We start from the raw sequence: 22,005 nt of genomic DNA, 5'->3' as shown, positions 1-22,005 counted from the left end.
CCCAGTCTCCCCAGCTGCTCCCTGAGTTTCTGTCTGAGGGTGCTCTCTGGGAGGACAAGCAGGCTTCTGCACCCAGCAGACCTGAAGGGGGTGGGGTGGGGAGGTTCTATAACTTTAGGGACAGAAATTGGTGAATAAATACTCCAGCTTTCTGGCCGTGAGGGGTCAATTCTGAGGTGTGTTCTCCAGTGTCTCAAAAAGCCCCCATTGGGATTGTTCACAGTGGCAACCTTTTAATCAACATGCCTCTTTTTTGGCTTTTTTGAACCCAATTTGTCATAATCATTCATCCAAGTCTGATCAATTCTTCTCGGAAGGCAGAGGTATTGATATTTATTAATACCCTCCTTTCTTCTGTTCAGCCCTCTGCTGAGTGCTGGGACTCCAGGGATGAATCAGATCATTTTCTGCTCGTGGGTAATCTCTAGTCTGTTAGGAAGGCAGACCTGGGCCCAGACGAGTACAACACAATGTGCTCAGAACTGTATAGAAAAGTCAGAGAAGCCGCTGAAGCGTTGACATGGGTTGGGTACTGAAGGTTACCATCTGAGAGGTAGGAGTGGGCCACTTGGGAGGCGAGGAGGCACTCTAAGCAGAAGGCACAGTTTATGCCAAAGCTTACGCGTGTGAAAATACATGGGCTGGGCAGGGTGAGGGAGTTGGAGGGAAACGCAATCTCACTCTAGGTTTTCTGTGGAGGAGCAAAGGGGAAGGGTAGGGAGGAGTCAGAGTATGGCAGGCTTTGAACATGAGGCTGAGGAGCTCCCACTTCTTTTAGGATGATGGGGAGCTAGAAGGGTTTTTTTTTTTTTTTTTTTTTTTTATTTATGATAGTCACAGAGAGAGAAAGAGGGAGAGGCAGACTCCATGCACCAGGAGCCCGATGTGGGATTCGATCCCAGGTCTCCAGGATCGCGCCCTGGGCCAAAGGCAGGCGCCAAACCGCTGCGCCACCCAGGGATCCCAGCTAGAAGGGTTTCTGAACAGGGGAGTGACACCGTCAGAGTGGGGTTTGAAAATGATCCCTCTGGATTAGTCAGAACCAAGAGGCTGGCTCAGGCACAGTTCCCTAGGTCAAGGCTGAAGGGGTCAGCATGGGTAAAAGGAATAATTTTGAGCCTGGGGCACTGGGGAGGGAGTGGGGGCCAAGGCCCAAGAAGGAGTGCTCCTGAACTTGAAAGCTCTTGCTCCACAGGACAAGTGTTCGGCCTTGATGAGACCTGATTCAGCTAAACAAAGCTGGGGAGGGGGAACATGACCTGGGGGACTTGTCGGCTCACTGCCCCTGAGGTAACCATTAATCCCTCCCCTGGGGAAATCCAGGGGCTAGTCCCTTGAGGGACAAACCTTAGGCAGAATGGAAGAACACACAGAGGCAGGCTCTGTACCAGGCCCGGGAAACCAGAAGGTCCTAATTAACAACTCTGCTGACATCCTGGTCATTGCTGCTTATTTCCTGCTGGTCATTGGTGTCGGCTTGTGGGTGAGAAGTTGGGGTGCTGCTGGGGGCCAGGCTCTTCGGGCCTGGGGGAAAAGTCTGAGGAAGATCCCATGTTCAGTAGGGGAAGGATGCCTGGATTTTTGAGGAGGAAAGCTGGGGGTGGTGGGCAAGCAAGTCTTCTGACAGCCTCAGGGAGGCCCAGCCAACAGGCGTTCCTTGTCCTCCCTCCTTTGGATTGGAGTCCGTTGAAGGGAATAGTGGATTTTCATTATGGACAGTGTTCTAAATGAGATCTCTGTTCCCCTGTCTACAAAGTATCTGACCAGAAGCCCATCCATATCCAAGGCCCCAGGAAAAGTCAGGCTGAATCCAGCCACACTCAAGCTTGGGTAGTTGGGCACTAGGTCAGGTCCTGGGTTGCGCTAGGTGCCTCGGAGGAGGTTGGGGCAGGGGGTTGGGTGGGAACCATCAAGAGAGCCCAGGGCTGGTTAATCTTCAGCCTAAAACAAGGCTGAGGAATGTGTTGAGAAGGCTAATGAGGTCCAAAGATGTGCTCCGAACCCAAGTCTCCCCCCACTCCTGTCTCTCAGTCCATGTGCAGAACCAACAGAGGCACCGTTGGCGGCTACTTCCTGGCAGGACGAAGCATGGTGTGGTGGCCGGTGAGAGAGGCTGTGCTGTTGAGTGGGAGGAGGCCCAGAGAAGCAGCCTAGCTCACCCCCACCTCTGGCTATCTAGGTCGGGGCCTCTCTCTTTGCCAGCAACATCGGCAGTGGCCACTTTGTGGGCCTGGCAGGGACTGGTGCTGCAAGCGGCTTGGCTGTGGCTGGATTTGAGTGGAATGTGAGATGCCCTTTTTGCCAATAACCTCCATCCCAGTGGGAACCCCTGGAACTATCACACCTGGGAGGCTCCAAGCTGGGGGGACATAAGACTGGAGGTGGGACTTACCCATTGTGGAGGTGTGGTTGGGCTTCGAGGGTCATGCGTCCAGCTTGGAGGAAGGAAGATGTTGGAGATGACCACTTTCAGGGCCTGCTCCTGACTTGCTGTGTAAGCCTGGACCAGCCACTACTCTCTGTGGCCTTGATTTACTCCTCTCTGAAGTGGGGTGAACATCCTCAAAGATAGTGAAGTGCTTGTTCAGATGCTCTCTGAAGCTGTGGCCTATGAGGATCTCTGGACCAAATTAAGGCCCCTTGCAGAAGCAGGAAGGAGACAAAGCTCTGGGACTGAGGCTTATCTTTGAGGGCTGAGATCAGGACTTCCTGGAGGAGGAGGTCTCTGAGCCGAGTCTCGAGGGACAGAAGGTTTGGGTGGGTGAAGAGGAGAGGTGAGGCAGCCCTTCCTGGCAGAGGCTGTGGTCAGCCTGAGGGTCTGTGGTTGGATTCATGTGCTGGTGGGTGGGAGGATAGGGGCAATCTTGGGAGGGACTGGCCAGGGGTCATGGCCTGGGAGGACCAGGAGGGCTCTAGTTAAGGGCCCATGTTGGTGTCAAAGATCCTGTCCTTTAATATCCAGGGCTCAGGGACATCCTCTGGGCTCCCAGTGCGACCTTTCCTTGGTATAGCACGTTCAGCAAGAGGTCTCAGACTCTCGAGGGACGAGGGCGCCCTCCTGGCAGGGTCTCAGTCACCGGCTGGTAGCTGTGCCTGCAGGCGCTGTTCGTGGTGCTGTTGCTGGGCTGGCTCTTCGCGCCGGTGTACCTGACGGCGGGCGTCATTACCATGCCGCAGTACCTGCGCAAGCGCTTCGGAGGCCACCGTATCCGCCTCTACTTGTCAGTGCTCTCGCTTTTTCTGTACATCTTCACCAAGATTTCGGTGCGCATTCATGGAGGGCGAGGCGGGGCCCTGGGAGGGCGGGACCACGGAGTGGAGGCTTCTAGAAAGCCTCGGAGGGGGCGGAACCAAGAAGAAATCGCTTGTAAGAACCATGGTTGAGGCAGGGTCTGGAAGGAACAGGTTTTGGGGCTGCGACCACAATGGGTGGGACCTGGGAAGGCCAGACCATTGAAAAATAAGAGAACCTTTGAAGCGTGGCCACCTGGGGTGTTAGTCTGGGCATGAGGTAGTTCTGGGTCCCTGCCCAGGTCCCCCCTGGTCCTGACCTGTGCAATCGCTCCTTTCCCCCAAGGTGGACATGTTCTCTGGCGCAGTATTCATTCAACAGGCTCTGGGCTGGAACATCTATGCCTCCGTCATCGCCCTTCTGGGCATCACCATGATCTACACTGTGACAGGTGGCTGTGGCAGGGGCTTCGGGATGGAGTGGGCTTGAGAGATGTGCTGGGAGTGTCACGGAGGCACATTCTGCTCACTGAGTCCTGTCTGCTGACGCCCAGGTACATGAGCCTGGAGAATGGGCCATTTCTTTGAAATTTGCTCTCCAGGAAGGGGCACATTTTTCGAATTCGCACAGACACCGTATGGGCTCCGGGCATCCTGTTTGGGCTGTTTCCACTGACCCAGGCCTGTTGCAGGAGGGCTGGCAGCGCTGATGTACACAGATACCGTGCAGACCTTTGTCATTCTTGGGGGGGCCTTCATCCTCATGGGTTACGGTAGGGAGCTCAGCCGGCGGGGGAGGGGCACAGAGGTTGAGTCACAGAGCCCTCAGTGGGGGAGCAGAGACATCCTGCATCTCCAGCATGTGGGTCCTAGGGACCGTCTTGGCGCTGGCGCCCGGTCTCCTGACGACCTTGCCCTCACAGCCTTCCATGAAGTGGGAGGGTATTCAGGGCTTTTCGACAAATACTTGGGGGCAATGACGTCGCTGACGGTTTCTGAGGATCCGGCGGTGGGCAACATCTCGAGTTCTTGCTATCGACCTCGGCCGGACTCCTACCACCTGCTCCGGGACCCTGTGACGGGGGACCTGCCATGGCCCGCGCTGCTCCTGGGTCTCACCATTGTCTCGGGCTGGTACTGGTGCAGCGACCAGGTGCGGAGTCAGGTCTAGTGCCTGGAGGGAAGCTGGGGGAGAACCAGAACCGCTGTGGGCGGAGCTGACATGGGTGGGACAGGAACCCATCTGGTGGCGCCACCGGAGGGGTCAGGAACCTGGTCAGGATGGAGCTAAGCCAGACCCAGCCGAATCCAAAGAATCTGGGTCTGAGTGAAGGTGAATTGCCAGCACCGCCGAGCCAGAGGCAGGCCTGAATTAGAGCAGTGAGTTGAGGCAAGGCCTGAAGGGGTGAGGTGTCCAAGACTGGATGCAGGTAGCCTAATGGCCCTCGCCACAGGTCATCGTGCAGCGCTGTCTGGCCGGGAAGAACCTGACCCACATCAAGGCAGGCTGCATACTGTGTGGCTACTTGAAGCTGATGCCTATGTTCCTCATGGTCATGCCAGGCATGATCAGCCGCATTCTTTATCCAGGTAACATCCGCAACCCGGCCCCCACCAAAAGTCCCGTGCCCCATCCAGTGCACGGGACTGTGCACTGTGCATTTCTTGTGCATGATCACAGGTGCCCAGTTCCCATCTTTGCTACTGTCCCTTGATTTGTAAATCCAGTAACCCAGTCCTACCACCTCCCTCCGCCCCCCAATCGGCAGCCCCATCTTTCTTCCACTAGGATTTCCTGTCCCCACTTCAGGGATCTGAGTTCCCAGACCAGGTCCCATCCTAGCCACATCGTGCCCTCTTCCCTGCAGACGAGGTGGCGTGCGTGGTGCCCGAGGTGTGTAAGCGAGTGTGCGGTACTGAGGTGGGCTGCTCCAACATTGCCTACCCGCGGCTTGTCGTGAAGCTCATGCCCAATGGTAAGGGTTGGCAAGGTGTGGAGCTTGCAACTGGGAGAAGTCACCCCTCACCAAGTCACACCCTCTCGGGGACACCCTGGTGGCTGAAGACTCACAGCTCCCAACCACCTGCAGGTCTGCGCGGACTCATGCTGGCAGTCATGCTGGCGGCGCTCATGTCCTCGCTGGCTTCCATCTTTAACAGCAGTAGCACACTTTTCACTATGGACATCTACACACGCCTGCGGCCCTGTGCAGGCGACCGGGAGCTGCTGCTAGTAGGACGGTGCGGCCTGGGTTTCCCCCAGGTCCTGCCCCACCAATCAGCCCCGGGGTGGGGACAGGGAGCACTCGTAGGATTAGGGGGAGATGAGGAATCCTGGGTGAAATCTCCTGATGGCCACTAACTGCAGGCTCTGGGTGGTGTTCATCGTGGCTGTGTCCGTGGCCTGGCTACCCATCGTGCAGGCAGCGCAGGGAGGGCAGCTCTTTGACTACATACAGGCAGTCTCCAGCTATCTGGCGCCACCTGTGTCTGCCGTCTTCGTGCTGGCGCTCTTTGTGCCCCGTGTCAACGAGAAGGTGAGTGTGTAGGTCATGAGCTTGGGGCAGAGCTCCAACACCCACCAGAGGCTGACACTCTCCCCCCCGGCAGGGTGCCTTCTGGGGACTGATCGGGGGCCTGCTTATGGGTCTAGCGCGCCTTATTCCTGAGTTCTCCTATGGCTCGGGCAGCTGTGTGCAACCCTCAGTGTGCCCAGCACTCCTCTGCGGCATGCATTACCTCTACTTTGCCATCGTGCTCTTCGTCTGCTCTGGCCTCCTCACCCTTGTCATCTCACTCTGCACAGCACCCATCCCACGCAAGCATGTAAGTGCGGGCCTCCGAGTGGGCGCCCAGCATGCGCCATGGGTGTTAACGCAGCCATCTCCACCCCCAATCTGCCGGCCCACTTCTGGGAATGCCTGGGAGTCCGGCTGGAAGGTGCATTTGCAAAGCGAGCACAATGTCTTATTTAAATGACATTTATTTGAGGTGGTCTGGGGGATGTGATTAAAGCCTCCCCAAAATCCTTGGAATGGCCTGTGGGACTCAAAAAACACAGGATCCAGTACATAGGCCAGGTGGCTGAGAGGGACAGAATGCTATCTCAAAGGCCCACAAAAGGGTCTGGGCTTGTGCTGCTGCAGGGGAGGTGCCCCAGGACAGGGCTGACTGGGGACCAGGACCGAAGAGCTGGGTAGAAGGATGGGCAGGATAGAAGGATGGGCAGGACTGCACAGGTGGAGAAGGAGGGAAAGGCAGGAGGAAACTATGTGAACAAATATCCACAGGAAGGAACACTGTTAGCAGGACTAGAAGACTAGTGTCTAAAGGACCACAACTTGAGTGTAGACAGGGACTTGGGGTGATGAAACGGGGGTGACCAGGGCCAAGAGCTTTAAACACACAGTTAAAGAACTTAGGTTTAATCTGAGGGCAAAGGGCTGCCATGGAAGGTCAGGTTTGAGTGAACTGAGTCTGAACCAAGAGCATAGGGTGGGCAGAGGGAGCTTAGGAGTACCAGGTGGATGAGGCACTTCAGGGTGCGTGCTGGGGGAGCAGCACTCTCACTTGGTCCCTGCCCCCTCTCCCAGCTCCACCGCCTGGTCTTCAGTCTACGGCACAGCAAGGAGGAGCGAGAGGACCTGGATGCTGATGAGCTGGAAGGTCCAACCTCACCCCCCATACAGAATGGGTGTCCGGAGCATGCGGTGGAGATGGAGGGTAAGGCACTGCTTCAGGAGGTGGGGCCAGGGACTAGGGGAGCCAAGTTCCCTCAAACTAACTGTCTGCGGTCCATTTTTCCTAGAGCCCCAGCCCCCAGCACCTGGCCTGCTCCGCAGGTGTCTGCTCTGGTTCTGTGGAATGAATGGGGGTGGGGCCGGTAGTCCCCCAGCCCCTACTCAGGAGGAGATGGCTGCGGCAGCCAGGCGGCTGGAGGACATCAGTGAGGACTCGAGCTGGGCCCGTGTGGTCAACATCAATGCCCTGCTAATGATGGCTGTGGCCACTTTCTTCTGGGGCTTCTATGCCTGAGGCCAACTGCGTTGGACACCATGAGCCACAGTCAGGGCAGGGCTCAGCCTCAAGATGAATGGGGGAGGGGGGAGCTGGGGGCGGGGCCTGCAGTGGTGAAAAGGGAGTATGGCAGGAGGGGGAGGAGGTAGGCCCTGGTTCCCCTTCTCTCCACCTTGTCTCTGCCTGGGGCCTTGTCCATCTGACTGGCAGTTTACAGCCCATGAGGCCTTGGCCAAACTGCCATAGCGGTTCCCCTAAGCAAAAATAAAAGCTTCTCTTCCCACATTCTGCTGTGGCCAAAGTGTGCTTGCTTCAGGTTCCTGTCCTCTATCTGGGCTGCTCACAAGATCTTCTTTTCTGGAGACGGAAGCCACGTGGCCCTCCACTCATCCACCTCTAGCTGGTGCTTCTCAGTCTTCCAGCCTGCATCCTGCAGTCCTGGGGAGAGGTCAGAAGGGTGCCACTGGGACTGCTGGAGAGAAGACTCTAGGGAGTCTGGGGAGAGTGGTAAGGAGCAGCATAGGCCGGGTGCATGCTTTGTGCACTGCCCAAGCTCCTCTTGCTTCTGCTGGGTCATTTCTGGCACAAAATGAGGCTAAAACCTCATCTGGCTATAGTGAGAATTCCCTGAGTTAGCACATGGAAAGGAGCTGGAATGGAGTAGGTGCTAAATGAAGATCATCGAGTCGTCTGTGAGCCATGCCTCTACCCCCAGTTCTTCAATGCCAACTGGAATTATACAAATTATAAACACTGACACAGCCTCAGGGACCCTCCTAACCTCCCCATCCTGCAGACAGGGAAACTGAGGTCCAGAATTCAGATCACAGAGAGACGCTTCAAAGGTAGAAGGGTGGGGTTAGGCAGGGCTTCTGGGGAGAAGGCCTCAGAGGCCAGGGAGGCGTGGAGTTTAAGGATGTTACCTTTCAAGAACTTTGGGAAGAGCTTGTCCAACACTTGGTGTGTCTCCTTGATGATGACCCAGCTCTCTTTGTCAGCACCTGGAGGTAGGTGCAGAACCAGAAGCTGTCAGGTCCCCAAGTGGAACAGAGTCCTTCCTCTCTCTGCCCCTCTTTAGGCGTCTGCGCCTAAAGATGTGAGATGCTTACCTGCCAGTACTCGGTTCCTCAGTTCCTCCAGCTCTCTTGGGAGGGGCCCATCTCCCTGCAGGGCTTCAAGTACCAGGCCGTGTGTGGCAGCCCTTAGGATGGTTTCAGGGCCTGCCTTCTGGCTCAAAACGACTTGCACTTGGCCTGGAGAAACCCAGGGACAGACCGTACTAGGGAAGGGCCACCTCCCCAAACACCCTCAAACCTACCATCCCTGCTTCACCCTTTTCATCCTGAGGCCACGGCCGGGCGTGGATGGAGGCGATTTTTCACCCTTTCCCTTCCAACTTCATGTCCTGTTGTCCCAATGTTCTGGCCAAACTGAAATGCCCAATTTCCAAATACAACTTTATATTTGTATTTGGAACCCACCGAAGTGGGTTTATCTTACATGTCTAGTAAGAATAAGCACCTTTTAGCACATAACCAGCAGACCAGAAAACTCTAATACTTGTTTCCTCAACAGGTGACTCTGGATGGGAGAGAAGAGTTCTCCAGGAGTAACCAAAGGTCATAATCTTATTTGAGTACGTTGCAATATATAAAGTGCTTTATACAATCACCTTATTTGATTCTCATAATAACATGCAGGCAGTAAGGCAGGTATCGTTACCCTCATTTTACACAGGGACAAAGTAAACAACTTTGGGGGCATGCAGCTATAATTTGAATGCACCATGTCTGAGTCTGAAGCTCCTTCCAGGACACCAGGCAGCTTCTAAACTGTCCAGGGCTTGAGGCCTTAGAGCTGGTGGAATGAGAGGGTGACCCCAGAAGGCTGAGTCGAAGGCTTACTTACTCTTTGATTTGTCCCAGTGAAGGAGGTAGGGTTCTTGGTGTCCTTCAACCAGCTGCTGCAGCTCAAAGACACTGAAGGGAAGAGAGTGGAGTGGGGGAGGAGAAAGCAAAGCAGGAAGAACCAGTCCATCAGCTGAACTGTCGGTATTTCAACTGTCCTTCACCTACATCTCATCTCTCAGCCATTTCCATGCACCCCACATCTGTCCTGCTCTTTTTTCTGCAGCTAACAAATGTATCCCTTAGATCTACTGTGTTACACCTCTGTTGCCCTTGGGCACCCGTGCTGACCCAAGTGGGCCCAAGTCTGTTTAGTGGAAATCAAGAACCGAGAACTGAGAGGCCTCCCAGGCAGGGGAGGCCAGTTGTAAACAGAATAGAGGATGTGTGGGGAACAGAGGTGGCAGCAGCGGTGGCTGGGAGACACTGGGCTACTTACCTGGAGATTAAGCGGTGTAGGGGGACCCCCAGGGATAGAGACAGAGATGGCCAAAAACCTGTGGGAAGCTGGAGTCAGGATGCCCAGACAGGGGGAGAGACTTGGGAGACACAGGACCTGAGACCAAGGGGTTGGGTCACCTGTCCACAGTGGCTCCATCTGATTAGCTGAAGTGGGGTCAAGAACCTCTCCCCTCTGGAGGAAGTGCTTCAGAACCAGCCGGAGCCGGTCTTCGTTCAAAGTCTCTAGGACAAGGGCTCGGACTGCCCGGTAGTTGGCATAGATGTGAAGGGCGGTGAGGAAGAAGAAACAGCTGAGGCTGAAGCTGGTGTTGGAGAGTGAGGGTGTGAGCGGGGGTGGAGGCCCAGTGGGGCACCTCCTCCCTGCCCTTGGTCCCGGCTTACCTCGGGCAAGCTGACACCAGGGGAAGCATCAAGAGGCTGACCAGGAGCCCTGCCAGGTTTACCAGTGTCTCCTAGGAAATGGCAGAAGGCATGGGAGTTAGGAGAGCTTCCTTCCAGGCCAGGCTGATTATCTGTGAGTGCCTTTGACACATTCCCCTCTGTCCCAGTTCCTCCCAGGGCTTCCCACACTGAGGTGGATGCCTAGTGAGTTTTTTTTTTTTTTTCTTTTCTTTTCTTTTCTTTTTTTTTTTTTTTTTGCCTAGTGAGTTTCTAACGAATGAGATGTCATTTAAGATACCAGCTGCCTCTCTGTCCAGGTAGATACAATGCCCTTGGAACATGTCTTCTTTACTTTGTAAGAGTCCTCTGAGCAGCCCTACACTCAGGCACATGAATGTCTTCAGAATGGGGAAGTTCTCATATTTGGTGGTTTCAAAAGACTGACCCCCTAAGCCCCCTGGGATGCAAAAACTGGCAGACACATTTGCAAAGGGTTCAAGGAACCATTCAGGAAAAAAGGCACAAGGTCCAAATGTCTTCCCCTGACAATCGATGTTGTATCATAACCCTCTGATGGCCTGAGCTCACCCAAAGGGAACAGACACCAGGCTACCTGTCCCCAACTCATCATGAAGGAGGAAGAGTCTGGATTGGTGCCTGGACTACTGGGGTCCAAGGGAGAGGTGGTCCTCGCACAAAGTGGGCCTGAGGCTGGAAGAGCTCCTTACTCAGCTCTTCTGGCAAGGGGGGTAGGGTGTGGAAATAAAAGCTATGGGTGTGATGGTAAATAGGAGGGCAGAGGCCTTGGGTGCACAGGAGTAGAAGGACCTCCTCTCCCTCAGGTGGGAAGAATCATTTTCAGCAGCCACACTGGCAATAAAATAGTATCAGCAGAAAGCAGGAGCCTGCCACGGGACTGAGCACATGTCCTGTAGTGTCTCTTGTGATGTGTTCCTGACTCTGCAGACTAAGGACACCCTGCGGCTTGGAAAATACAGCCTGGAGAGTGTGCGGAAGGCTGGGGGTTAGAAAGTGAAGAGGTGAGAGGTAGCAGGCATGAAGCTGAGATCCTAAAGTGTGAGTCCCGGGTTGGACTTATTTCTGCCTTCCTAACAACCTATGGAAGCGATAACAGGGGAAGAATTAATCCAACCACTTCCTGAGAGAAGGGATGTGCCTACAGGTACCCAGGGGGATTGAACCTCTGACTTATTTCCCCATCTGTAGAATGGCAACAGTGAGTACCTCCCATAGGAGACCACTGTAAGGATTTAATGAATTCACACAAATGAAACACTTGGCACACAGTGAGTGCTTAATAAATATTAGCTTTAACAGATCTATTTTTGAGCTTGTATTAATATTATTGAAAGGAGTTCATTTTAAATTTTAAAAAAAGTTCTATTTAGAAACTGAGCAAAACAATTCAAGAGAATGACAGAAAGTAGGACTGGACAGAACAAAGGTTTCTAAGTTGCTTCAGTGTCAAAGAAAACGATGTAATGGGGCGCCTGGGTAGCTCAGGGGTTGAGCGTCTGCCTTTGGCTCAGGTCATGATCCCGGGGTCCGGGATTGAGTCCCACATCAGGGAGCCTGCTTCTCCCTCTGTCTGTGTCTCTGCCTGTGTCTCTCATTAATAAATAAATAAAATATTAAAAAAAAAAAAAAAGAAAAGGATGTAGTACTTCTGACTAGCTTGGGCCTCAAATTTCTTCTGTAAAACATGGATAATTTTTTTTTTAAAGATTTTATTTATTTATTCATAGAGATGCAGAGAAAGAGAGGCAGAGACACAAGCAGAGGGAGAAGCAGGCTCCATGCAGAGAGCCTGACGTGGGACTCGATCCAGGGTCTCCAGGGTCACACCCCGGGCTGCAGGCGGCGCCAAACCGCTGCGCCACCGGGGCTGCCCTAAAACATGGATAATTAATAGCATCTCTTTCCTGGGGCTGGTGTGAGAGTTGAACAACGCAACACACATAGGCACCTAGCACGGGAGCTTGGTGGGGGATCCAGTACCTATAGAGTTTAACTGTGTATGTGTGGGGGTCCCTGCCTTTATTCCAGGATGCCCTGGTCAGGTGAGGGGCTGGGTCAGAAAGGCCTATGAAACTGTCAAGTGGAGACCTCTGGCCAATGACTCCAGCCACCTTGCATGCTGAGCACCTTCTGATTTGCCAAATGCTTTAACAAATGGGCCTCACATGGTCAGACATCCACTTCTCAGGTTGGAGTTAGGACCAGAGAGAGTAAAGGCCAGGGCAAGGGCCCACTCTTGGCCACACAGGCACGGGAAGGGACTTGACATGATCAGCCTGGACTTTCTGCCACTTGAACTCATGCCCTGAACCTGACTACCTGTGTGAGTTCAAAGCAGGGGGCACTATATCTCTTCCCGTGTGTCTGCCTCCCACCCCTACCCTCAGGACCACTCAGGCCGCTTCTCTCCATACTTCCAAATCATGGCCTGGCCTGCCTCCCTGCTCTGACTCCCCTCAACCCCAATTCCAGCTGCTTACCTGGCTGCTATCCTTGGCTGACACATCAGCCATGTTGTTTCTCCTGGCCTGGTGCATGGTCAGGGCCGCCCGAGTGGCCCCACCAGCCACGCTCACGATGCACTAGTTGGGGAAAAGGAGAATAAAGGTCAGAATGGCCATGTGCTGTGGCAACATAGGCATTTTTGTGGCTGAGCCAAGTAAATGACTCAAACCAATTTGAGAAAACCGGGCATCATGGGACCAAACAGCAGAACCCTAAATGCTATCCTTGGTGTTCTGTTCTCATCCCTACATTTCCATTAGGTCCATCTCCCCTCTTATTCCTGGAGAGGACTAAAGCTCTGCCTGTCACATGTCTCTGTGGCCTGGTCTCAAGGAACTCTCTTTCTGTCCCCAAGGTGGAGGCCCAAAGACTTTTCTTTGCCCAGAACTTCTCTAGTCTCCAACTTCTACTTTGGTTGTACCCACCCCTTTGCTAAGCTCCTGGCCCAGTCTGGTTTCCAACTTTATGCTTCCATTCTGCCTGTAACTAACTCCACTCCTTATTTGTCCCAGGGGAGGCCCAGTCAAGTCTTCTGGGCACTTCAAAACCCACAGTGATGGCCCTGATCTCCCAGGGCACCTGGACCTGAGATCTACAATGGGAGAACTTATCAGTGAGGGTCCCTGATCACTGTCCTCCATCTCATATTTATCAAATCTCTTTTAGATGCTAGACACAGATTAGTGCTGTGATATAACTCAGATACAACATTTGCCCTCATGAAATCTATAAATCGAAAGACAATAAAGAAGTGTCATGCAGGGAGAAGAAATAACTTGTTCAAAGGTGAGAGAAATGTGGTATAAAATGAGGCTCGAGTGACCAGATCATGCTGAATCTTGCAAACCTTGTTAAGGTCTTTATTCTAGGAGCAATGAGGGCAGGGAAGGTCCCTGGTTTGATTTCCATTCTTAAAAGGATTATGGCCTGCTCTGAGAAGTAATGAAGAGAGGTGAGAATGGAAGCAGGGAGACTACCTAGGAAGCAACCATGCTTTTTCAGCAACTAGGAAGCACCAGATGGAGGTTTAGCTGAGGGAACAGTGGGCAGGGAGGAGAAGGCAAGAAGGCATTGATGACAGCCAGGCTTCTGACTGGTGTACCTGGGGTACAGAGGTACTAGTCACTGAAACTAGAACTCTAGAGAGGGTGGGAGGGAGCCAGGGAAAGTTCATGGTCCTATTCTATTCCTTTATTGGACAGATGTAGAGACTACAGCCCAAAAGGCAGAGTATATTGCATAATTTGAAACAGAGAGCAGAGGTCACAATCATTGGTCTACAGCTACAGCACTGGTTTTCTATAGTGTTTCCTGCCCTGGAGTTGAAGATGCCAGGGCAGGATGCCTGGGCCAGGGTCTGGTACCTGGGCTAAATGTAATCCGCCACAAGAACTGTTTTATCTGAAATGTCACTAGTGCCCTGTGGAGAAGCACTGCTCTAAAGTGATGGGCTCTGGAGACAGACGTTACATGTCTTCTTGAGTCAGTTCTGTGCAAGGTACTTAACCTTGTGGTGAAGACAGGCTAAGCTCTTTACTGAACTTTGCTATGCCTCAGTTTCCTCACCTGGATGCAGCCAACCTGAAGGAATTTTGAGGGTGGGCAGCCTGGCAGAGAGGTAGAGCTTGCATTCATCCCATGTGACCCTTCAGCCTTACAACCACTTTGTGCTCTCTTGCTGCTGGACCTTGACCCATACAGTTCTTTCTGCTCAAAAACATCCACCCTTCACCTTAAACTCATTCTTCAGGACTCAGGCCTCGGGAAGGGGCCTATCCCTTGACTAGGCCAGAATCTCTGTTCAACCCTCTTGCAGCCCTCTACACTTCTCATCTTGAATACCAGAAATACAAAAAAAAATTTGTCTAATTGTGTGCTGTTTTCTTCAAAGAAAAAAATGGGAAGGCCTATATTTTATGCCAAACATGCAGCAGACACTCAATAAATATTTTACTGAAAGAATGAAAGATAGCCAGGGAGCTGGTCCCAAGATGTTGACATCGAAACCCCCCTTCTTTCAGCCCAGGGCTCCTCACCAATTCTGTGGCTTCAGACACTACCTTAGACTATCTGAAGTATGAGAAGCCATCTAGTTGGAGGAAATCAGAAAGTATGATTGAGTTTGAGTAGGAACATCTGAACTTTGTCACCTTTCTGCAAGTGCTTTGAACACAGGGCCCAGGCTGGTCTCACCTGTGGGCCTCAAGTAAGCCCCCACCCCCAACAGCATCACCAAGATAGGTATAGGGGTCCCCCAGAGGTGGATACCTTGGCCAGGTTGCTGATACAGACAGTCATAGTGAAAAAGATTGGATATATGGGAGCCATGATCTCAAGGAACATGGCCACATCATTGAGGATGTCAGCAAAAAGCCTAGGAGAAGGGATCAGAGGTTAGAGATCAGAGGTAAGAGACCTTCATAACAGAAGACTTCCCTCCCCTCCGTCTCAGCCCCTCCTTACCTCCACTGCTTGGCATTGCAGTCCAGCTTACTCCTGTTGTAGGGGAGAGATCGGTTTGCAATATGAATTTCAGGAGAAAACACATCATGTGGAGAGTGCAGGCCATCCTTAAGCTGAGGTAAGGTCTGAAGGGCTCAGCAAAATCCATACCCCAGGCAGACATGTGTCCCAATACCGTGTCACTGCTGCCTAAAATACAATTAGCTGGGAGGACCTTCAGTAGTCACTTAGTATTTCCCGTTTACTGATTCATGATGCCTCAGAGGAAAGAAGTGATTGCCTTGTGGTTGCTCCCCACCCTCTGGCCCTCCTCTGAGGGAGGCATCCCTGGGTCCCTCTGTCATCTCCCAACCTCTTCCTCCTGCTTGATCAAGAGTACTCAGCAAGAAGTCCACATATTTTGGACCAGTAAACAACTACATTTAGTGTAACCCCTGCAGGTTACAGGTAAGTAGCCCAGAGAGGAGATATGACTTCCCTCAGATCACATGGAAAACAGGAGCCAAGAGAGAGGGGAAAAAAAAAAAGGCCAAGAGAAAGAGGCAGGCTCTGACATCCAGTCCTAGGATATTTCTATCACCAAGAGGATGGATGCCTCTTCTGCCAGTCATAGGGACTCCCTGACCCAAGCACACCTGGAGACCTCTTCTCTAAGAGTCCAGTGGCAGGAGATGCCATAGCTCCAGACCCCAGCTCAGAATTTGCAGCATTAGCCCTGTCCCTTATTATGAAATTTCCTGAAAGGAAAACGGAGCATTCCTAGGTGGGGTATAGGACACACCTGAGGAACTCCTGAAGGAATGAATGGCAAAGGCAGGACCAGAATACATGGAACTGGTCTAGGGCAAAGCAGCAGCCTGATACTATTAGTTACAAGCTGAGCTGTGTGACTTGGGTAACTTCCCTTTTTAGGTCTGCTAACATGTACACATTCAATCCTCTATAAAGTTGTTCTAAGGATTAGGGATGATATGTAGAGAGCTTGTGAGGCACAGAGCTGTTAACAGCAGCTAGTGTTTTCTGAGCACTTATTATGTGCCACAATATGCTATGTGCTTTGCGTAACTATCTTACTGAGCACATTGTAGGTAATGTCTGCCTACAATTAATTGCAGATACTAAATCACTCCTGAGGTTGCCCAAAACTGACATGAGGAGGAAGCAAGCAGCACAAGATCCTAAATTCCTTCTAGATAAATGGTAATGCTGATTCCATGTGGAACAGGGATCCTGATGACCTGCCCAAGTCCACTCCCTCGTAGGCTCAGCAAAGTCTAGTCAAGTACCTGAGCCACCAAAGTAACTTCTGGAGTAAAATCATTGCTTTTGAATTAAACATTGTCCTGTTCAGGCTTCTCTTTCAACAGAGGACACTTAGAGCCTTATGGCTGTATTTTTCCATCATGGATAGCAGCGTGGTAAATCAGCGCTCTTAAAGGCAGGTGTGATAACAATGCCTCTGTAGCTTCATTGCTAGGGTGAGCCACCTGGACTGGGTACTTACTAAGGACTCCTCAGCTCTGATGAAGTAATTGCTGAATCTCCCTTCCTCAGGAGCCTGGTAAGAGAGGAAGAGCTAAAAAATATAGCCAGGGATGAGACAGAAATGACCCCTGTCTGGAGAAAGTGGCCAGACCAGGAAGACAAACTCACCCCTTCCACCAGGCAAAGATGATGCGGCCCAGCATGCCAGTTGAATCTGGGGAGAGAGGCACTGGTAAGGAACAAGGGAGAGTTTTGGGGGCTACTGGGCCTGACAGACCCTGGCACTGAAATGGCCGATTCACCTTGGATCACTGCTCCTAGGAACTCAGTTTGGCACAATAAATATTGGGTAGACAGAGCTGTATAATGCGGTCAGAAGGGTCCAGACTTAGCAGTACCTCAGTACATACCCAATAGAACTATGTACCCATATGTGCCAAGAGACAAGGACCAGAAATACTCTTTGCAGCATTGTTCATCAATAGCAAAAAAAAAAACTGGAATAATGCAAATGCTCATCACCAGGAGAATGCACTGATTCTTGGTATCAAGAATTCATTCACTCAGTGACATATCAGGCAGCAGCAAAAATCTAATGTACAAACACTCGTATCAAAAATGGATGAATCCTAGTATCATAATATTGCATGAAAAAATAAGCTAGGAAGACAACATGGCAAAATATACTCTTCATAAAGCTCTAAATCTAAACATAGTGTTTAAGTTGTGTGTGTGTGTGTGTGTGTATATATATATATATAAAACATATATATATACATATAGCAAAACTATTACAAGGAAAAGCAGGAAATTCCAAGGTTACTGCAGATATTCTAGCTCACGGGTGGCCAGTAGAGTATACATTTTAAAAAAGGGATTTGAACTGCAGGTTGATGACAGAGACCTGGGGATGTGGGTCAGAGGGAGAAGACTCCTCAGGTTAAAGAAAGTCAGAAAACTCTCCAGAATCAGCTAGACCTTCATTTGCACAAATGCTTACTGGCTACTTACTTCGTGCCAGGCACTAACCAGTGAGGTAAGGGGATACCCAAGAAGTCATGGTTCCAGATTAAAAATACAGAGTAAAAAGCAGATAGCAATCAGTATGAAAAACACTGATTTAGACCAAGGATTGGTTAACTGTGATCTATAATCTTCTACTCCCTGTTTTATAAAGTTTTATCAGAATATAGCTGTGCCCATTCATTTACAGACGTTCTCTGGCTGTTTTTGTAACACGATGGCAGAATCAGTTGCTATGGCTGAAACCATATTGCCTGCAAAGTATAAAATATTTACCACTTGGTCCTTTAGAGAAGGTTTGCCACCCTCTGATTTAAACCCCTTATACTGAGAGTAGCATTCCTTAAGTTCAGCAGGGGAATCACAAAAGACGGTTTTAGAACCAAACAACTGGGAAGGCCTCCTATAGTGGACACTGGAAAGGAAAGATACAGTGGGCAGGCGACTCCTAACTTGTTTGAACTTGAAGGCATGGACCCTTAAGTGAATGAAGAAGGGAAACTAGACTACGGGGAGGATTGGGTGTTTCCTACAACGTATAGGGGTGGCAAGCTGGCCTTCTCCATTGTCCACTGGAAAGAGATGAACTCACCCCTTGCCGTAAGCAAATTCAATCCCTGGGCAGTGAGGCCTTTCAACTGCACACTTTTACGCAATCCTGGGACTGAGGAACACCAGTAAACACGCTGGTAGAAACCTGAAATTCCTACTCCTTCCCATCTTCACAACAACCCTATGAATTTGAGATCACTTCTTTTCACAGATGAAACAACAAAGCTCAAAGACGGGTCAACAAAAATGGGACATTTTAAGAGAAAATCGGGATTTCCAGCTTTTCTGGAAAAACCAGACATGGCAACACCAAGCCTGCTTTCCTTATCACAACTGGCTGGGGCTGAGCAGTGGCTATGTCAGAGGAGGCATGTGTACAACACATTTCTCATCCAGCCTGCTCTGCTTCTCACTTCTGTCCCCTGTATGTCCTAGGAAGCCACCAAGGTGGCTTTATAGGCTTCCTCCATCACCCAACTTTACATTCTTTCTTTCAAATATATTTTATTCTCCACAAAATGTTTATTGTTCCACTTCAGATTCTTGTATTGTATCAACTCAGTGACTCTGAACATGCCAAGATTACTTTTACTTGTGGAGAGCTCACTGGGCCAGACTCTTTCTTCCCTCTGACCCAATACTCCTATCCAATAAGGTGTATGTCCTGCATACAGGGGCCACTGGGTAGAAAGGGAACCTACTCTATCTTTCATCAGCAGTCTGCAGATGCTTGGCAGAATCTGGAAGGTGGTACTTGGATGCAATGACACATATCCTCCCTGTATCTGAAAGTCAACACTGTCCACTAGGCTAGGAAACTTAATTCCCACGTGCACTTACAATTAGCTGAACTATATGATCTAGAAACTTCTGAGAAGAGATTGGCTGTCCAGAAATTGTACTAGGCTCCCACTCTAAATCCCACTGGCAAGAGTGTGGCGGTTAAGAGTAGGATACGGGAGTCAGTTTCCCTTTTCTTCCCTACTTCGCTCTTCAGGTCGCATAGTTACCAAACCATGTTTTATTTTAGTGTTTTTTCAAAAGGCTGTACATACCCAATAGGCGGTTACTGTAGTCATTATTTACAGCATCATCTAGTAACCCAGATGCTCTAAAATGCTGTTATCTTTCCCAGAACCTCCTCTTTCCTACTCAGGACTAAATACAAAATTGTTTGTTTTTTTTCCCCCGAGAATTGATCAATTTCCCACACATCAGGCAGCCGGTGGTGCTTTTATTCAATAACCCTGCTCTTAGGGGATCCCTGGGTGGCTCGGTGGTTTGGGTGCCTGCCTTTGGTCCAGGGCGCAATCCTGGGGTCCCCGGATCGAGTCCTGCGTCGGGCACCCAGCATGGAGTCTGCTTCTCCCTCTGCCTCTCTCCCTCTCTGTCTATCATGAATAAATAAATAGAATCTTTGAAAAAAAAATGAAAAAAAAAAAACAACCCTGCTCTTAGGCAGTGCTTCACAAAAAGACTAGGGGTGAAGGAGAGGGAGTGATTAACTTAGGGACTTGGGCTCCAGATGATTTAGGGACGTGGAACAGTATGTATGGAGAACTGCGTGTGGCTGCAAAACTCATCCTCAGGATGAGTATGTTCGGGTGGCGGGCGACTAAATTAATCGTTGAGTAACGCCAATAAAAAGATTGTTTTAGGGACTGGGGGAGAGTTGGTTCCCAGATCCAATCAGGAAAGAGTCCATGCATAGACACACCACAGCCCAGAACACTAGGGATGGGGGGGAAAAGGAGGGAGGGGTTGGAGGAAAGAGAGGCCGAAGAGATGGCAGGGCTGACAGCAGCCACAGGTGAGGTTCCAGGGGCCCAGCTCACCTTTCACCAACCAGGTGGCGGTGGCAGCTGAAACAGAAGCTTCTGCGTTCCCCACCCCTATGCCCAGCAAGACTGCGTGCGTGGCCAGGGAGCCCGAGAGGCTGGAAGCAAAGGCCTGGAGGAGACAAAAAAGGAGGGTTGAGGAGCGCGCGCTGGAGCACAGAGGTGCAAGTTCCACCAGCAGCTCTGAGATGTGTGACGTCACCGCCCTGCTCCGGGCCTCAGCCTCCAACCTCTACGTGGAGGGGCCCGCGCGGACCCCTCCACCCCTGGCTCGGTGCCGCCCCCTCCCCCAGCCGGCCGGGCAGACCTGCACGGAATCCCACAGCTGGTAGGGCAGATAGTCCGGGCTGACGCTGTCGGGGAAGCCCTGCGGCAGGAACACGACCAACAGGCCGGAGAGACGCGGAGAAGCCGTCCCGGGGGTCCCCCCTCCGCCGCCATCCCGTCCTCGGGCTCTCCCCGGGCACGGCCCAGAGAGCCCCCACCAGCGCCACTCCCAAGCCTCCCACTGCAAGCTGCCGTCGGCGGCGGCGAGGCAGCCCCGCGCCGCCCCGGAACCGAACTGTTCGGAACACAGCTGGGCCTCAAGATTGGCACCGCCAGCCATCTCGGAACACTCCTCTCCGGGCCCGCCGGACCGAACGCGGCCGGTCCGCATTTCCGGCGTGGCTACGGCGGCTGCAGAGGTGCAATCTTCCTCCGCGGAGGGGCCGCCCCCCCCCCCCCCCCCCCCCCGGGGCCGCCCCCCCCCCCCCCCCCCCCCGCGTCCTCCTCCGTGCGGCCCGGGGAACCCGCGATTCCTCTTGGGACCTCCTGGCCTAGCTGCGGACTCCTCGAGGCTGCCCCCCGCCTTTGTTCTCTGAAGCATTCCGCAGGTGGGCCGCAGGGGCAAGGGGAGCCCTTCAGCCCGCCAAGGCCTGGAGATGCCTGCGCGCCTCTAACTTGCAACTTTCGAAGAGCTCTGGGTACAAGGGCACAGGGCATCCCTGGGAAACCGCTGTGTGTGAGACCCAGTGCGGCCACAGGATTCTCAGGCCTGTGATGTGGGGCAAGTCAGTGCCCCTCCCTGGGCCTCAGGTGCCTTCTTTGTTGTGAGAGCAGGGACTATATATTATTTCTTATTTCATCCTGGGTCCCTAACACGTAGTAGGTGTTTATTTTTTTATATTTTATTTTATTTTTTATTTTTTATTTTATTTTTATATTATATTTTACTTTATTTTATATTTTATTTTATTTTTATATTTTATTTTATATTATATTGTATTCTATTTTATATTTTTATTCTATTTTATATTTTATTTTATTTTATATTTTATTTTATTTTATATTTTATTTTATTTTATTTATTTTATTTTTTCATAGTAGGTATGTAAAAGATATTACAGAGACACCTGAGTGGCCCAGCAGTCTCCCCTTGGCTCAGGGTATGATCCTGGAGTCCCAGGATCAAGTTCCACATCCAGCTTCCTGCATGGAGCCTGCTTCTCCCTCTGCCTGTGTTTCTGCCTCTCTCTCTCTCTGTATCTCTCATGAATAAATACATAAAATCTTAAAGAAAATAAAAAAATTAAAAAAGATATTACGAATGAATGAGCATATCAACTAATGCATGATGAGAAGTTGGAGCAAATGATCCCTGAGGTCCTATGCCTTACCCAAGGCTGGAAGAATATAATTTATTTTCTTTCTTTCTTTTTTTAAATTTAAATTCAATTTAGATAACACACACTGTATTAGTTTCAGAGGTAGAACTCAGTGATTCATTAGTTGCGTAGAACACTCAGTGCTCAGTACATCAGTGCCCTCCTTAATGCCCATCACTCAATAATCCCTTCCCCCACCACCACACCTCCAGCAACCCTCAGTTTGCTTCCTAGAGTTAAGAGTCTCTTATGGTTTGCCTCCCTCTCAGTGTTCATCTTATTTTTCCTGGAAGAGCATTATTTCTGAAAGGATCCTTAGGACATCTGAGGAATGAGAAAATCAAGGGATTGCAGTTAATAGTCTCAGAAATTGAGGAATAGGCAAGAAGTTCTTGTGTGTTTATTGGTGGAAAGGGTCCATTAAATTGGGAGAAGGGTCTAAAGACAGTGTTTCTC

At 51.2% G+C, this 22,005-nt stretch overlaps 2 protein-coding genes across 4 annotated transcripts; one reads left to right on the top strand and one right to left on the bottom strand.

Moving 5' to 3' along the window:
- The first annotated feature begins 1,332 nt into the window (after nt 1-1,332).
- On the top strand, nt 1,333-7,533 carry SLC5A2 (solute carrier family 5 member 2). The gene is made up of 14 exons (NM_001007142.2): nt 1,333-1,483; nt 2,032-2,103; nt 2,180-2,284; nt 3,100-3,264; nt 3,578-3,683; nt 3,924-4,004; nt 4,155-4,384; nt 4,686-4,821; nt 5,100-5,207; nt 5,322-5,472; nt 5,600-5,768; nt 5,842-6,057; nt 6,825-6,954; nt 7,040-7,533. Exons 1-14 carry the CDS (start codon nt 1,358-1,360, stop codon nt 7,264-7,266), a joined length of 2,022 nt encoding a protein of 673 aa, NP_001007143.2. The 5' UTR covers nt 1,333-1,357; the 3' UTR covers nt 7,267-7,533.
- RUSF1 (RUS family member 1) lies at nt 6,282-20,572 on the bottom strand. Of its 3 annotated transcripts, XM_038539725.1 has the most exons (13): nt 20,211-20,572; nt 19,901-20,015; nt 16,659-16,704; nt 15,006-15,038; nt 14,811-14,916; nt 12,518-12,619; nt 9,999-10,069; nt 9,735-9,919; nt 9,595-9,652; nt 9,157-9,227; nt 8,358-8,501; nt 8,172-8,249; nt 6,282-7,686 (listed from the first exon to the last, which is right to left on the bottom strand). In XM_038539725.1, exons 1-13 carry the CDS (start codon nt 20,559-20,561, stop codon nt 7,589-7,591), a joined length of 1,458 nt encoding a protein of 485 aa, XP_038395653.1. In that variant the 5' UTR covers nt 20,562-20,572; the 3' UTR covers nt 6,282-7,588. The 3 variants fall into 3 exon arrangements, with proteins under 3 accessions (XP_038395653.1, XP_038395654.1, XP_038395655.1); XM_038539726.1 differs by lacking the exon at nt 8,358-8,501; XM_038539727.1 differs by lacking the exons at nt 9,595-9,652; nt 9,735-9,919.
- Between the last annotated feature and the right edge of the window lie 1,433 nt (nt 20,573-22,005).

Source organism: Canis lupus, chromosome 6 (assembly GCF_011100685.1).
Source record: "Canis lupus familiaris isolate Mischka breed German Shepherd chromosome 6, alternate assembly UU_Cfam_GSD_1.0, whole genome shotgun sequence".
Taxonomy (NCBI): Eukaryota; Metazoa; Chordata; class Mammalia; order Carnivora; family Canidae; genus Canis; species Canis lupus.
Note: the sequence above shows the minus strand (reverse complement) of the source record. Positions and strands in the feature narration are given on the sequence as shown.